Source organism: Sinohyriopsis cumingii, chromosome 6 (genome assembly GCF_028554795.1).
Source record: "Sinohyriopsis cumingii isolate HCF-2022 chromosome 6, ASM2855479v2, whole genome shotgun sequence".
In the NCBI taxonomy this organism is placed as follows: Eukaryota; Metazoa; Mollusca; class Bivalvia; order Unionida; family Unionidae; genus Sinohyriopsis; species Sinohyriopsis cumingii.
Window position 1 is genome coordinate 118,614,601 of NC_142966.1, and position 17,440 is coordinate 118,632,040.

The 17,440-nt window shown below is 33.8% G+C and overlaps 1 protein-coding gene across 3 annotated transcripts in view; it reads left to right on the forward strand.

Annotated features, from left to right (window-relative positions):
- The first annotated feature begins 452 nt into the window (after positions 1-452).
- The window catches only part of LOC149797823 (WD repeat-containing protein 55-like), a 33,808-nt gene continuing 16,820 nt past the window's right edge, over positions 453-17,440 (forward strand). Inside the window, exons 1-4 of one of the 3 annotated variants that reach the window (XM_089962831.1) lie at positions 453-581; positions 5,759-5,871; positions 14,296-14,487; positions 15,346-15,418. In XM_089962831.1, coding sequence (XP_089818957.1) covers positions 561-581; positions 5,759-5,871; positions 14,296-14,487; positions 15,346-15,418 — 399 coding nt within the window. In that variant the 5' untranslated portion in view covers positions 453-560. Of the gene's footprint in view, positions 582-634; positions 770-3,068; positions 3,215-5,758; positions 5,872-14,295; positions 14,488-15,345; positions 15,419-17,440 lie in introns of those variants that run through there. The other 2 variants (XM_089962830.1, XM_089962829.1) reach the window with 2 other exon arrangements.

The following is a 17,440-nucleotide window of genomic DNA, read 5'->3' on the forward strand; positions in this document are numbered from 1 at the left end:
TGAAATACATTGTAACTTTGAAAGTAATGTGAAATGAAAACATTTTAAATCTATAATGTTGTCATCAGTATGAATTAAATAATATATTCACTTCTCATTCATGTAATTAGTAAATTTTCTGTAATTTTTACCTAGGTTTTGAACTAATTGTAGTTGAGCCTATGTAAGTTCATCAAAATATTTTCAATTTCATTAAGGAAAGTCAGTAAAGAAGTAAAGGGCATTTTCTTAGATGTTAAATATGATATCTTTTATATGAATTAAGGGCCTACATCAATAACAAGCTCCTAATAGTTATGCTATATCAATAATTGGGCAATGATACTATGTTTAACTTTAATCAGCAATGTGGTAACGAACAACAACAACAACACCAATAATAATAATAATAATAATAATAATGTAAGTCTAACCCGGAATAATGTCATACGTACCGGACTCAGTATTGCTTCGTCCTGCGTTTTAGGTATGGCTATTGGTTCCCAGAGCAGATATTAAGTGCAGAGATATTTTGGTTCTTTTATCGGATGTGAGCTACAGAACCCTACTCCGGAACAAGCATGGCGACGAAGGACGCAATTGTAACTATTCCTTATAAGAGAAACATTTTTGAAACAAGAAATAAATTATATTCGTAGAAGTTCTTTAGTTCGCTGGGGATCGTATCGCTGCTTAAAATTTACATATCACTTTTGTTCTACAATGTAAAACAACTACCCTGATATTGATGTTGTTGCTTCACTATCGTACTATCCATAACATTGTTCAGGTCTGTAGCGTGTTTCCCTTCGAAAGTCCTACAACATAAGACACATCACCCGATAAGTTTGTTCTTGGGGGTGATGGGTCTTATTGCCTAAATAAGGGCGCTGTTTAGCGTGTTTTGATGTCGACTAACAGTATGACGAAAGTCAGATTTTCAGAAATATCACACACAACTATAGTCTGACTCTACATCCCCGTTTGTTTGTCCCCCCTCTGAGGATTTCAAAAACGAGAATGTTTAATGTGATAAAAAGTGCACAGAACTAAGTTAATTGAATCATTGATTTATAATTTCTAACCTGACTTTGACCAGAATGGCACTAATGCTGGCATCTCCTGCACCATTTCATGCTTAACAGACTTTCCATACTAACACGGCGCAATACTGCGTACACTATAGGCTAGTGTATTTCCATCAGAAAACATAATGACATAGTTCATCCTGTTCAGCAAATGCTGAATAATTGCGTAAATTACATAACGCTGAGAGTTTGGAATTATATCCCTCTGCATACCAGAACATAGAAATTAAACCACTTGTTAAATCCACATGAAAAGCAAATTTGTAGTTGTCATTATTTTCGTTTGCTTGATTCGACATTGTAAATATTGGAAGCACACGACTTATGTATGTACATTTGTTGTGTGATACACCCCTTTGCTGAAAATGGACTTGTCCAGAAACTGGAAATGGATCCGAGCATGTCTGTCTATTACACTGACAACTTCCGTTAAGCATGAAACGTGCATAAGATGACGATGTTAGGGCCACTCTACTCAGAGTCAGGTTAGAAACTATAAATCAATGAATGAATTGACTATGTTCCTTGCACTTTTTATCACATTAAAAGCTTCCATTATTTAAATCGGTAGGGGCGTACAAACAAATGGGTTTGTATTATCAGACTATAGTAGTCCCACATGTAAGACCTTGACGCTGATATTTATGTTTTGGGCGTCGGGGTCTTACAACCTAACTAACAGCGCTGTGTAGTGTGTTTTGAAGTCGACTAGCATTCTAACGAAAGACAAATTTTCAGGAATATCTCGCACAACTGGCAACTAAAATAATGGCACTTTTCTACAAAGTAAAGTCATAATGTTTTAGTCAAGACTTTACTTAATCTGTTGTCTTTTCTCTAATAAATTCAAATTCTCACAAAAGAAATGGGCCTGTTTTCCAGTTTCATTGGCCTACATTTCGGTTGACTGGAAAGCAGTGAAAGCCAGGAATGCCGAAATCGGGTAAAGTTGAAATTTTATTCTGTAATGAAATGAATAAAAGTATGTTATGCCTATTGGAACTGTAAAGCAACATTTCGTTTCATTCAAGAAACACATTAGCCACATGAACCTTCTTAAACATACTTTGGCATTCTTTGACTACCATCACATTGCAACAAATTCACACCACTCATGTGGCCTAATGGTTATAGCGTCTGCCTCGGATGCAGGAGGTCATGGGTTTGATCCCCATCCGAGTCATACCAAAGACTTACAAAAATGGTACTAACAACTGTCTCGCTTGACGCTCAGCTTTAAGAGGTTAGTGTTAGGACTGGTCAGCCTGGTGTCAGGATAATGTGACTGGGTCGGACATCATGATACATGTCTGCAGCATGATGCCCCAGTGCTAGACATCACTATAAAACTGTCACACTGCAGACATTGTAGCAATATGACTGAAATTTTTTTAAAGCTATGTTAAAAATCCAAATCACACACATACACGCAACAAATTCAAATGTATATTGGAACATGAAAATGCATCCATTTGCTAGTGTCATATTTTCATTCCACCAGGATAAAGATAGCACAGTAAGTATATTAATTACACATACATTAATAGAAGAGTGTCGTTATATGCAGCCAAGTGTGTGAGATATTCCTGAAACTTTGACTACTCATTCTGATGTCAACGACATCGGAACACACTATACAATGCTGTTTTTTTAATAGTAAGACATAGCATTAAAACAAAACCAACATGTGCTATGTCTTAAATTGTCGGACTAACACAACTAGCAACCAATAATGACGCTTTCCTACATAGTAAAGTTATAATGTTTTTGTCAGACATTACTTACCCTGATGTATTTTCTCAAATAAATTCGAATTCTCACAAAACAAATGATCCTTTTTTCAAGTTTCGTTGGTCTACATTTCAATTGTCTGGAAAGCAGTGAAAGCCAGGAATGCTGAAATTGGGTTAAGTTGAAATATTATTCTTTATCGAAACGAATAAAAATATATTATGCCTATTGGGACTGTAAAGCAATGTTTCGTTTAAGAAACATCTGCCACATGAATCTACTTAAACATACTTCAGCATACCTCAACTACCGTCGCATTGCAAGTTGCAACAAATTCAAGTGTATGTCAAAGGAACTTGTAAATGTGTCCATTTGCTAGTGTCATATTTTCATTCTGCCAGGATAAAGACAGCACAGTAAATATATTAATTACACGCAGATTATTGGAAGAGTGTTCATATATGCTGCCAAATGTGTGTGATATTTCTGAAACTTTGACTACTCATTCCGATGTCAACGACATTGGAACATATTATACAAGGCCGTTATATGGATAGTAAGACATAGCACTAAAACTTACATTGTAGGACTACCCTGTTGACTGACCAGAAAAGGAGCACAGTTGCTCGACACGAGCTTGATGTTGAGAAGAGGAAAAAAATAATCTGAAGGAAAAAAATCATACAGTGACAAAAATACCTTAGATTACCCCCACGACCATCTCTCATATAGTATAGTATGATAGAGAGGGTCCTATGTCAGAATGGGTCGTGGGGGTAATCTAAGGTATTTTTGTTACTCTTTATGATTTTTGTCCCCTTAAGATTATTGTTTTTTTTCCTTCTCAACATTAAGCTTGCGTTGAGCACCTGTGGGGACGAGAGGCCAAATTTTCCTGAATATTTTACACACTTGGCAGTCCATATCGATGCATTTCTACAAATCCGTCTAAAACAGTATGACTTTAATTGGTAAGTCATATTGCTTTAGACGGATTGTACTTAATATGATATCTTTTTCATAATAAATTGAAATTCTGACAAAGGGACATGTTTTCTAGTTCCTTTGATATCTAGTTCAGTTGCCTGGAATGGAATGGAAGTTGGGAAAGCCGAAATCGGAATGAAGTTGAAATGTTTCTTTCACGAAGTGAATAAAAACACTAATGTTCAAGAAGGTATTTAGATAACATTGTTTTGTTCAAGATATTTATCACTCATTTAACAGACTTTGGCAATCTCTGCTTCCATCCCATTCCAGCCACATGACAAACCACCCAGGCATCCCAAGACTCTTGAAAACACCCCAAGACACCCCAAATTATGTTTTACAGTTGATATTCATTTCACAATTGAACAGAAATCATTTAATTTAATCTTAAATAACAAAAAATTGAAATGAAAAAATCCAACAAATTTTTTAAAACTTTATCATGAAAAAGTTATTGTTCATGCATCAGATACTAAGTACTGAATTAAGGGTGTTCGGTAACATATGGATAAATGAATACCATAAGGTGCTGCGTAGTATTTTTGCATTTATCCAGATGTATCCAGGCCACACCATGACTCAGGTTTAGTAAATAAAATAAAGATAAAATTTAATGTTGTGCCCTGTGATTCTGACTTAACCGCTTTTAAAAAAAAAAGATTTTACATATATTCAGTAAAGAATTTAAGAAATATAAGTGCAGCACCCATATGTTCTGACGTATTCAGAGTACCACTCTTTATCATATTAAAGATTATAAAAGAGATTTTAAAGAATTTCAGAAATATTTTTGTATCAACCTGTCATTCTGACTTATTAAGAGCACCTCTTTTTGTCATATAAAAGTGGTTTACTTAGACTTTGTTGAGTTTTAAACTTCTAGAATACTTGTCATTATCTTCCATCCAAGAGAGAGAAAGAGAGAGAGGATGCTGCAAAAGTCGCATATTTCATTAAGTTATCATAAATTTATCAGACATTAACATTCATTGTATTTCTGTGTTCATATTTTTTTAAACCATTATTTCTGTAAATTTCTCACATCTCATGCCTGACCTGTGTTAAGAACGAAAGATTTCTTTCCCATGGTGATTACCAACAAGGAAAACAACTCTACTAATCTTCCTCAGTAATCATACAATACAGAATTTTACTGATTTTTTTGTGTAAAACTGATCTGTATTTTGTTTGATTTTAGTTAATTATATACATGTTTCCTGGGTAGCTGAGGGTGTTTTGGGAGACACTTGTGTTTTTGGGTAGTCTTGGTGTGTGTGTGTACGGGTAGTCTTGGGGTGTCTTGGAGTCTTTAGTCAGACCAATTCAAGCCAACAGAAATGTAGGTCAGTGGAATTTGAAAATTTGTCCATTTGCTTCTGTCAGAATTTGAATTTATTAGAAAAATAGACATGAGTTTGGAAAGTCCAACTAAAGCAATAACTTTAATTGGTAGTAAAGCATCAATATGGGCTGACAAATTTGTGAGATATTCCTGAATATTTGGCCTCATTTCCCTGTCATTCAACCTGGGAACACACTTTACAATGCCATTATTTAGGCAGTAACATGTTGACCCCAAAACATAAACATCAGGGCCAATGTCTTCCATTGTGGGACTACTATCAGTTATACATGTACTATAAAAAACTACATTGTCGCTATTAGTACATGTATGACTGATAGATAGATTGCAAGCAACTACATTAGCCCCTAATGCCTTATTTTTGTAATATAAGTACAAACAAAAATATTTATATTTTTTTTAAAAGAACATAAAGTTGTAAATAAAACTGGAAAACAGGCCTAAAACTTCAACGTCACCTAAACATATATTAATTAAGAGTGTGATATTAAAGGATGCAATCAAGATCAAATAGTTGGAAATGATACACATTATATTACATTGTTGAATTGAAATTTCATTATTTGCTTTGTTTTCTTTTATTTATGCTTGTTCAGTTTATTTTAAGGATGAGGAAAAGAAACCCAAAGACATAGAATTGGCAGACATTGTGATTGACGTTGATTTTCACCCCATCAAAGATATAGTTGCTGCAGGGACCATTGAAGGAGAAATTATTGTGTAAGCAAATTCAGCTGAACTTAATTTTACAGCAGTTGTATATGAAATTACAGGACTCAAACAGTTAGGTGAGGTGGAACAAAGCTAAATTTTCAGTCAGCTGACTTCACCGCGTTTTATTGCATGGGGCTAAGATAATGTTGTTCTCTTCAGGCCAACATGGAACAATCAAGGGAGCAAATTATGCATGCACATGTTTGAAGAATTCCTACCTGTTACAGAAACCTCAGTTTTTGCATGTAGCTTTATTTGATGAGATAATAGGACTAACTTAAGTAGGGATTTGAATGTATGTATATGTCTGTAGCTTGAAAAAGGTAAATAATTGAAATCCTAACTTTAAAATTTTAAATTAAATTGCTGTGGATAATCAATTTATGCTGTATATATGTCATCTGATTGGATATTACTATTAATTTAGTGTTAGTACCACTTTTTAAAATCTTTGGTATGACTCTGCCGGGGTTTGAACCCACGACCTCCCGCTTCCGAGGTGGACACTAACCACTAGGCCACCGGAGCGGTACAATAAAGGGAATTGTTGTTTTTGTCTTCTTCACATGGACAAGCACCAGAGCTTAAAAATTTATCAGCTACTGATACCAGTCTCTAGTAAGAACAGATTACTAACAGCAGCTTCAGGTTTGCTACCAAAGTTATAAATATTCCTTTACACACACACCCTCCATATGTCACAGCATAAACCTGGCTGTTAACAGCCATATATTGTAATAGGCCATTAAGGAAGACATGTAGGAATCTGCAACATCTATTGATTTCTGCTGGTAATTTATGGTTGCCAAAAATACTTTTATAATAGGGTTAAGAAATTACTCCTTAAAGTACTGAGTTCATTGAATGGTAAAGATATGGAGGTTTTTATTTACACTTTATTTTGAATACTTAGGGTTTGGAAATTCACATTCACAACTACAAATTTCAGCTGAAAATTTTGGGTGATGGAATGCATCTTCCAGTCAACTGCCCAGTTGGTAGAGAGCTAATTCAGTCTGTTTTTCTTTAATGGAAAGGCTGTTCTGCTGAGGACGGTGTGAAATTTGCTTTTAGTTTCTAGTTTTTCAGTTGTGTTGATGAAGTTCATACAAGCACTTAACTTTCACTCATCATTATGGTGATATTTATGCCATCTTCACTAGCCAGCATTCCAATATGATAACCCTATCTACACCTTGTAGATCAAATAGTTATATTGGTGTTTTGTCCTAGCAACATCTACTGGATTTCATGAGTTGCCTCCCTTAGTCTGTAATGACAGCTAACCAGTAGTGTGGTGCGTTGTAAATTGGCTGAAAATGATGGGGGCAATTGACCTATAAAAAAGGATACTTTGGAAGTTTAACATCAAAGAATGACTATAAACCAGAGAGAAGCCATTATAGTTGTATTTGAGTGAAAGGTATTTGTGCAAACAGACTAGCACTGGAAAATTGCTTATTTATTGGTCCATTCAAGTTGTGTGTGCTCCCCTTGTCTCAATCACTTTGGAGCAGTTTTCAAATTTGAACAAGTTAATTTTGATTGGATGCAGTGGCTTGCTGCCAAATCCAGTGAAATTCACAGACACGAAGAACAGAAATATCTGCTTGATACACCAAGGTGTAGATATGGTTATGACATCATAACCTTGGCTGTTGAAGATGATTTTATGCTAGACTTGCGACTAAACTCATGCAGATTTTAATGCTACTATTGGGGCAGCCCAGTTGGTTACTTTGGTGTGTTCATGGGCAAGGCACTTTATTTCAGTTCCCTCTTTTACTAAATAACAAACTTGTATTGCTTTGCCATAAATACCCAAACCATACTGGAACTGGAGATAGAGTAGACTGGTTTCATTTTGTAAATTCATTTCAACTATCATTGGAAGGGACAACATTTTTTATTAAAAAAACAACAAAAAAAACCCAGCCATCCACATGATTGAATTTAGCATATTTGTATAATTAAGGGATTCGTTTAATGATGGGTTGTTCAAATTGAGTAAAATTTGTAGTACTTACCAGAAAGGGAAAGTGTATTTGCATAGCATTTTTTAACATCTGATCCCCCATACCTGAAAATCCAAATTCATTGTTATAATATCTTGTTGCCTAATTTACAGTCTGCTGTTTTTAAATTGTTGTCCAGCAGTGTTTTCTCCATATTGTCCATGTGCCTTTTTTTACTGTAAAATTCAATAGGGCTCAAGTAAACATGTCTATGCATAACAAAAGACACAGAAGTGACAGTTTTTTATGGTGCCATGTGCTCTGTTCTAACTATTTGCCATGTCTGCTAAGTCTGATGCATGATATAATCACTGAGCTTGATGCAGTAAGTTTTTGATTGTTCATGATTACTATCTCCTTTAATAGAATTCTGATGTGAGTGAATTGTTAAAAATAAAAGAATATCTAAATTTTCACTTTAAATCAGTGACACAGAACAATGACTGATTGTAATATAACTGCTGTTACAATAATTTAGAGACCACAGAAAATTATTGAAATAAAATAAATGATAATTGGACATTGCATTTTGATCCAATTAGATGGATTGATAGTTTGGGAAATCGGGTATTAAAGATTGGACAATAAAATGGAATAATCGCAATGCTTACAACCAGAATAAAAATGGTCATAATGAAAAATTAAGATTTCATTTTGTTAACAACTGTGCAGCATTTGGAAAGAATTCTTATGATGAGCTGCTTTATGTGTTGGTAGTTTTACCTCAGTTTGATTGAATTTGTGCTATGGAAATTGTTATATTGAATCAGAACATGTGATAATATGGGATCTCATGCTTTTGATGGTATCAACATTGGTCAGATCCTGAAGAGGTTATTGAAGCCAGAGTTCAAAAGTGGGGGTTTAAACACAGTGTACACTAATACCAGGAGAAAAAATATATATAGTCACTATTGTTCCATAAAAAATAAAGAAAAAAATCTGACATTTTCAGGTGCAATTTAAAGTATCTGTAATGAAAAGGTTAAATGAATCCAACATACCAGATCGGCATGATCTGGTACTTTCACTTTTTACATAATCCTGTTCCAGGGTGACACCCAACGAAAAGAAATGGTCATTGGGCAATTTCAAAGATTAGTTAACAGGGGCCCCAAGTGTCCGAGTGGTCTAAAGTGCTCGCCGTTATGGATCACTGCCATCTCACCTCTGTCTGCGTGAGTTCAAGTCTCAGCCTCGGCTAATGTTGGTACATGAGAAAGCCTGCCAGTAGCTTCTCGTGGGTCGGTGGTTCTTCCCGGGGTTTTCCAGGGTTCTTCCTCCACCAATTATACTGGCCGCCATGTATAGCCTATCTTGTGCTGAAAAATGGCATTAAACCCTACAACAACAACAACAAGATCAGTTAACCTTTTTTGTGGACAGTTGGGCATAATATATTCTTCCTTGTGGGGAAAAATAGAAATTTCCAGATCTTTATCAGGTAAAAACATGAAATTACACATTATAATGCTGTTTTTTATGCACAAATGAGAATACACATTGGTTATTGTGTAGCAGATGTGTTGAAAAGCCACTTTGAATGCATCATTGTTTCTATTCTGAGTGACTAAAATCTCCTAGGACAAGAGAACACATTTTGTTTTTTTCTGCTTGGAAAAATTCTTTCTTGTTTTCATCTATTACACATTCAACATAGACATTTGTTTTGGGTGTGGCCTCAGTATAGAGCTTATGTATAACAACACACTGGGGCATCCATTCTGCGTGATATCTTTATTTTGATATATGGATACACTTCATCCAACAATGCAGGGCACACATTTTTAAAGAAAGATTACTTTCAACAATTATTTGCTACCAAAGAGAACTATTAGTAAGAATTAACTGCAATAATGTTATAAAAAATTAATGTAAATGTTGATATTTGTGATGATCTAATAAGCATGTATTAAATAAATATTCAAATAAAGGCAGGTCCCTCAGGAAGTGCAAAAGAGCACATAAACCTTATGCATAGGATTCTTACGGCATGCATTCTTGGAAAGCTGAAGAAAACACTTACCCTTCTGAATTTGGATTCCAGCAGGCATTAATGTGCACAAGTTAAATCTAACAGGATTATATGTTAGACTAGGGATTTATTTCTGCTCCTGTTAAGGTGTAAGATCAGTTTTTAGTTTTGATCTGGACAGAGTTGGGTAACTCAAAATGCTGAGGTCAAATGCAAACAATTATATCTAACAAAGATGATCAAATATTTTTGTGGAATGTATGAAAATGAAGATACAAAATGTGTGAATGCATTTTATGCCATAAATTGTCCCATTATATATACCAACCACCACTGATCATAAGAATCTCCAGGAAATTTGAGAAACAAGTCCTATGTGTAACTCAAGATAAATATTGCAAACCCAGCCACTTAAACTATCTCAGACTTGAATACATATACAAGATGTAAGGAAAATGGGTTTAAAACCACCCAGCTAAATTGTTAATTTGACTGTTACAAAACTAGAATCCTAACAAAGAAAATAAAAGCTACCTCCTGTATGTGTGCCAAGGCATAAAACTAAAAAGATGAAAAATATCCTATGCCCTTAGGCAAACATGTGCTCCAGAGATGTGCAGCAATCAAGCTGAATAAACTAACAGCAGGTGTGACTTGGATACCTGTCCAGAGCTTCAGACTTTGCATGCCTGCTTTACAAGCCAATCAGATTTTACATTCCTCCTGTACAAGCCATTCAGACTTTGCACACCTCCTGTACATGCCAGACCAGGGCTGAGCAATTTTTTTTTAACCACTAGTCCAGGACAAGTGGTTTCAGAAAATTCACTAGTCCCACCTTTCTCTTCACTAGCCCCACCTTACTCTTCACTAGCCCCTCCTTACTTTTCACTGGTCCCAAAATGGTAATCACTTGCTGAGATTTGATGAGACGTATGTACTTAATCCACAGAAAAAAACAAAACGAAATAATATACAACATAATTATTTCTTAAAAGAATTTAATTTTTAAAAACATTGGTTGTTATACATTTGGCTTCTTCAGGTTCATGTATATATGTTTTAGCTGATGGATTTGAAAATATGTCCATGTATATGTCTGCCACCTTCCGAGTCATATATTCAAGCCAGGGATAACAAGCACACTCAGTATCCAGATTACGTTTTATCCCTCCATTTTCAAACAAATTTACCTTCTCAGAATCGCCGTTATTACCATCCTTGCGAAAATAATTTACCAAACTTATTTTATCCACAGAGTAACTATCAGCTTGCTTGACAACTACTTCTAAAGTGATCATAAGATCAATTTTATCTTTTAAATACAAACTGAAACAGCTCATTAATTAGCATAATTGTTTTGCTTCAAACACAGTATCGCATGTGGAAGTTAATCATCTGTATAATCAATTTTAAATTAAAGAATCATTACTGTCATTTAATCAGTTCATAAAGAAAACCAACACTGATGTCGGTAAAGTACCTTTCATTAATTTAATTACGCTGACTCGCTGGATTAAAATCATAGTGAGCCGCTGGTTATGATCTAGATTGAGTAAACTCATTGCAACAAAACCGCTTACAACACTGCTAATTGATCATACTGGCTTTCTTTTGTTTGACGTGTTTTGATTTGCCGATAATTTGGTCGCTTAGCCCAATATGCAGTCAAGCAGTAACAGGATGTAAATGTATACACAAATAGGGGTAGAATCAAGTATTCAGTACGCCCGGAGGGCATGATTGGCCAAATAAAGGTAGATGTAGTGATTAAAGCACGAAAATAAGGACTAGCCTGACTTTTTTAAAAAGCACTTGTCTCGGACTAGAGACTTGGAAAATTTTACTTTCCCGACTTCAAAAATGACTAATCTGGGACTTCGGGCTATGGGATTTGCTCAGCCCTGCAGTCAGACTTTACATTCCTCCTGTACTAGCTAATCAGACTTTGCACACCTCCTGTACAAGCCAATCAGACTTTACGTACCTCCTGTACAAGGCAGTTGGAAAGCGTGTTAGAAAATACAGGAGAATTTTAATCCTAAAGAATATAAAATCTCCAATAAAACATACACGGAACCAAAAATCAGTTTTGATATTTAGACTTATAAACAAAGTTAAGAAAATAAATGCAAAAAAGTGAAAGAAGACTACAGGTTCCAGAATATGGTTTGCAGGGTTAGTCAAGGTTATGCTGAGTAATGAAGTTGCATGACATTTGAAAATTGGTTTATTCCCACTACAAACATAACTCACAAAAGTAGACACTATCACATTTAGAATTTGTGATCAGTTACAGAATGAACTGGGGCCCCGAGTGGTCTAAAGCGCTCTCCGTTATGGATCACTGCCATCTAACCTCTGTCTGCATGGGTTCGAGTCTAGGATTCAGCTATTGTGGGTATGTGAGAAAGCTTACCAGTAGCTCCTCATGGGTTGGTGGTTCTTCCCGGGGTTTTCCTGGTTTCTTCCTCCACCATTAATTCTGGCTGCCATGTATAGCCTATCTTGTGCTGAAAAATGGCGTTAAACCCCACAACAACAACAACAACAACAACAGAATGAACTGTAGTCTCATGGAAATAAAAATTTGAAACAACTAAGTCAGTACCTTCAGTCACTGTAGTTACATATGGCTAAATAGAAACAAAATAATACTAAAAAATGTTTGGAAGAATGACAACCAATAGAGTGCACTCTTGGGCAAGATGGTCAGATTCTGACCAATACTGACTTAAACTGTTGCAAAATACCTACATGCAAAAAGTTTTTGTGTCATTGCACATAAATATTAAATGAGGTACAGGTCAGTTCTTCCCAAAGTAACAAGGCTAGAAGGAAGTGATGTAGTAAGAATTGTAGTCCCCAATGCAAAACTCAGTGTGGGACCCCTCATTAAAAAGAAGGTGTTTGATGGGAAGTATTGGGTCCCCTCTGGATTTGAGCCATTTGTGAGGATTTCTTATGCTGTTGCCATGCCACTGTTAACAGTACATATCACTGAAAGTTTTAGAACAGTTAAGCCTATGCCAAATATGATGCATGTGCCCAATAATAAAAAGTGCTAAAAATATACGAAAAAAATGGGGGGAAAAAACTACAAATTTATTTCAAGATTTCAGTTGTGTTCAGATTTCACATCGGGTAATTCCAACCAACCAGAAAGCTCCTGTGCAAACAAAACAGTCACTATGAAATAAAGAGCAGTTAGCTTCATAAAAAAACGAAAATTTTGAAAACATCCATTGATGTTTCCTTTTAAAAAAATATATTTTAAGAACTTTATTTCTCATTCCCTTAATCCCTTCTATTTCTTTATTTTTCTAATATCTCAACTTTTTGGACTGTATATTAGGCAAATGGTTTGACCCTTTAATAAACTGCATCTTAATGTCTCACAAATTTAATACAAAACTTACAAAAAAATTAGAATAATCAGAAGTAATTTATTAATGTGTGTGTTGTAGCAGTTAGAATTAACCATTTGTTCTTGACAGAATTAGCGTGATGCATTTTATGGGGGGAAAAAACTTTTTTATCATTTGATGTGGCATTCATAGCTAAATTTCATTACTTATTTTTTTTTGGTCAGCCATAGACCTGCTTGCATAAAATTAACTGCCAGATGGGCATAATGCATTGGGTCTGTTTCTGTTTTTGTCATAGATGTACTTATATTTTCTATGCCTGATATCTTGCATATGACAAAGGTAAATCAATTACAAATTAGCAGCAACAAGCCTTGAGAATGCACTATACTTAATAGAGATGGAGTATAAGGGAAGACTGCTTAAATATGACCTTTAATCATGTAACATTTTTCATAATTTCTTTTTCTTGATATATGCTGCATTTATTCTTCATTAATTTGGTTGAACAAAAATTTTAATAAAGAAATGTTGTTCCAATTTTTTCATTCCTGTCCCTTATGAAGAGTGACTACCAATTTTTCATTATTGTTTCTCTCTTTCTCCTCTCTCTCAATCTCTCTGTTTCTATCATCTAAAATTTCAGTTGACATTGAAGATGTTGCTGAAATCTAAGTTTAAATTCTTTCTGAGAGTTCAAAGGGATTACCCAGTAGTGATGATTTGATCCCTTTGAATATACTTGTGTGTGAGAAAAAAGTTAGAATAAGCAGTAGGTCATCAAGCCCTTAAGGACCATGCCCTGTGTCTGCATATTATCACGCAAAAAAACAACTTGAAATAGCCATTACCATCAATCCCACTTCTACAATTATGGATGTTCATATCATTCTGAAATTACTTCACACATAACACCAAACTGTACCAAGGTCAGGAGTTGAATACAATAGGACTATCTAATTCTTCATTAATTTTGACTTTAATGTACATTTAATCCAAGTATGGTATGGGTAATTCAGGTAGATATGCTGTAATATATTCATCCTGTGTTATTTTTTTAAAATGATTTTAGGTACTCTTATTCATGTGAACCTGCAAAGGATAACAAAGAATTACTGAAGTCAAAACACCATAAAAAGTCCTGTAGATCACTTAGATTCTCACCCATTGGAGAGGAACTTCATTCTGTGTCCAAGGACAAATCAATAAAAAGTCTGGACCTTAATACAGGAAAAGTGAGAAGGAAGATCAAGAACGCTCATGAGTAAGGAAATTAAAAAATTTGATTTAAATTTATGGTTGTATAATATATGTTTTTTTTATAGAGAATATTAAAGAATCATTTATGTGAAATGATCTAACTTAAAATGTATACATTTCATCAGAGCTCTCTTTAATCATTTCCTGACCATCTGTCAGTCTCATTAGATAGTCTTTAAGCCTCATTGGTCAGGTAGAATAGGTATTGGTAGGATATATTTTGGTATTGCTATAATAGATAATGGTATTGGTTAAATTGGTATTGATAGGATATATTAATGGTATTGATATAATAGATAATGATAGAATATATATTGGTATTGATTGGATATATATTGGTACTACTAGGGTAGGTATTGGTGTTTATAGGATATAGGTATTGGTAGAATAGGTGTTGGTATTGATAGAGTAGATATTGGTATTGATAGCATAGATATTGGTATTGATAGAGTTGATATTGGTATTAATAGAATAGGTGTTGGTATTGATAATATAATAATAGATATTATAGATATTGATAGGATAAATATTAGTATTGATCGAATATGTGTTGGTATTGATAGGGTAGGTATTGGTATTGATAGGATAGATATTGGTACTTATAGAATAAATGTTGGTATTGATAGCACATATGTTGATATTGAAAAGATATAATTATTGATAGAATAGATGTTCATATTGATAGGATATAAGTATTGACAGCATAGGTGTTGGTATTTACATGACAGATATTGGGTTTGATAGGATATAAGTATTGATAAAACAGTTATTGGTTTTTGATATAAATTTAGATATTGATAGGATGGGATAGATGTAAGTATTGATAGATGTACAAATTATTATACCTGAATTTGCTTTTCAGATCACCAATCTATACTATTTGTGTGACTGGAGAAACTTTCATTGCAACTGGTGATGATGATGGAACTTTAAAGGTAATGCTTTTGACATTCTGGTCAATTTATTGTTACTCCATGCTCATGTTTATATAAATAATATTGTAATCCTTTACAGTTTTATAGATTTCAGATTCATCATGTGTGGAGAAGGTAGTAGGCAAGACTTTGTTATCCTATACATTTTATAGATTTCACATATTCATCGTGTGTGGAAACTTTGTAATCCTATACATTTTATAGATTTCACATATTCATCATGTGTGAAAACTTTGTAATCCTATACATTTTATAGATTTCACATATTCATCGTGTGTGGAAACTTTGTAATCCTATACATTTTATAAATTTCACATATTCATCATGTGTGGAAACTTTGTAATCCTGTACATTTTATAGATTTCACATATTCATCGTGTGTGGAAACTTTGTAATCCTGTACATTTTATAGATTTCACATATTCATCGTGTGTGGAAACTTTGTAATCCTGTACATTTTATAGATTTCACATATTCATCATGTGTGGAAACTTTGTAATCCTGTACATTTGATAGATTTCACATATTCATCATGTGTGGAAACTTTGTAATCCTGTACATTTGATAGATTTCACATATTCATCATGTGTGGAAACTTTGTAATCCTGTACTTTTTATAGATTTCACATATTCATCATTTGTGGAAACTTTGTAATCCTGTACATTTTATAGATTTCACATATTCATCATGTGTGGAAACTTTGTAATCCTGTACATTTTATAGATTTCACATATTCATCATGTGTGGAAACTTTGTAATCGTGTACATTTTATAGATTTCACATATTCGTCATGTGTGGAAACTTTGTAATCCTGTACATTTTGTAGATTACTAAGATTCATCTTGTATGTTAAGAGGTATTGGCAACACTAAATCTGTGTTTTAAATAGAATTTTAAAATGAAAATGAAGTTATTCCTACATGTCTGATTTTGGATGGTCAACATACACATTTATGAGAATTATTCTGTAGTTAACAGTAATGAGCATGACAACTGAGGTTTATTCAGAATACTTGAGTTAAATCATCTGCACCTGTCTGGCTCAAAATTGATGCAAGTTTCTTGTTTTATTGACAGAAGCCATTGTTGATTATAGACAGGCCAGAACAAAGCTTTGCCTTGGCAGGAATCAAAGAGTCTGGGGGACTTTCAGATGTGAATTTCATGTATTAAACTATTGTGATACATATTTGCCCCAAAATTCTGTTAAAGTAGTCACCTATAAGAAAAGGTAGCACTGGCCTTTGTTTATAGGTGTCATATATACACAAGTTGATCTTGTAAAATTGGTTTTTCAAGCAAATGTCATAATTATTATTATTATTGTCAATATTGTTATTATTATTATTAATATTGTTATTATTATTATCAATATTGTTATTATTATTATTGATATTGTTATTAGTATTATGAATATTGTTATTATTATTATTAGTATTAGTATCAATATTGTTATTATTATTATCAGTATTGTTTTGTGTACACTTTTCAACAAAATTATAAGATATACATACATGTTCTTTCCCATGTTTATGGTCCAACAAAATTATAAGATATACATACATGTTCTTTCCCATGTTTATGGTCCAACAAAATTATAAGATATACATACATGTTCTTTCCCATGTTTATGGTCCACACAAGATTACTGTATCCTGCTCACTTTAATCCATCTCATAAATATAAATTAAGTCATCAATGATTTAAATTAATTGTTCTTTGTTTTATGTAATGAATGTGACAACATAATTTCACTACTGACTGATAGCTGATGTATGACTGTAAAACAGGACTGGCTTTCTGGTCAGCCAGCTTGTGTAAGCTTCATTTGGAAACAGCTTTTTATGCTTTGACAATACTATCTGGATTATCGAGTTGCTCAGCAGATCAGGTTCAAACTACATTCTGCATATGTGAGATGCATGTGATAAATAGGAATTCAAAAGAAGCCATAGATTGCCATTCTGTGATCCATGAACTCAAACTTCACCTGGTTTTACAGTCAAGTTTTAAATATTAA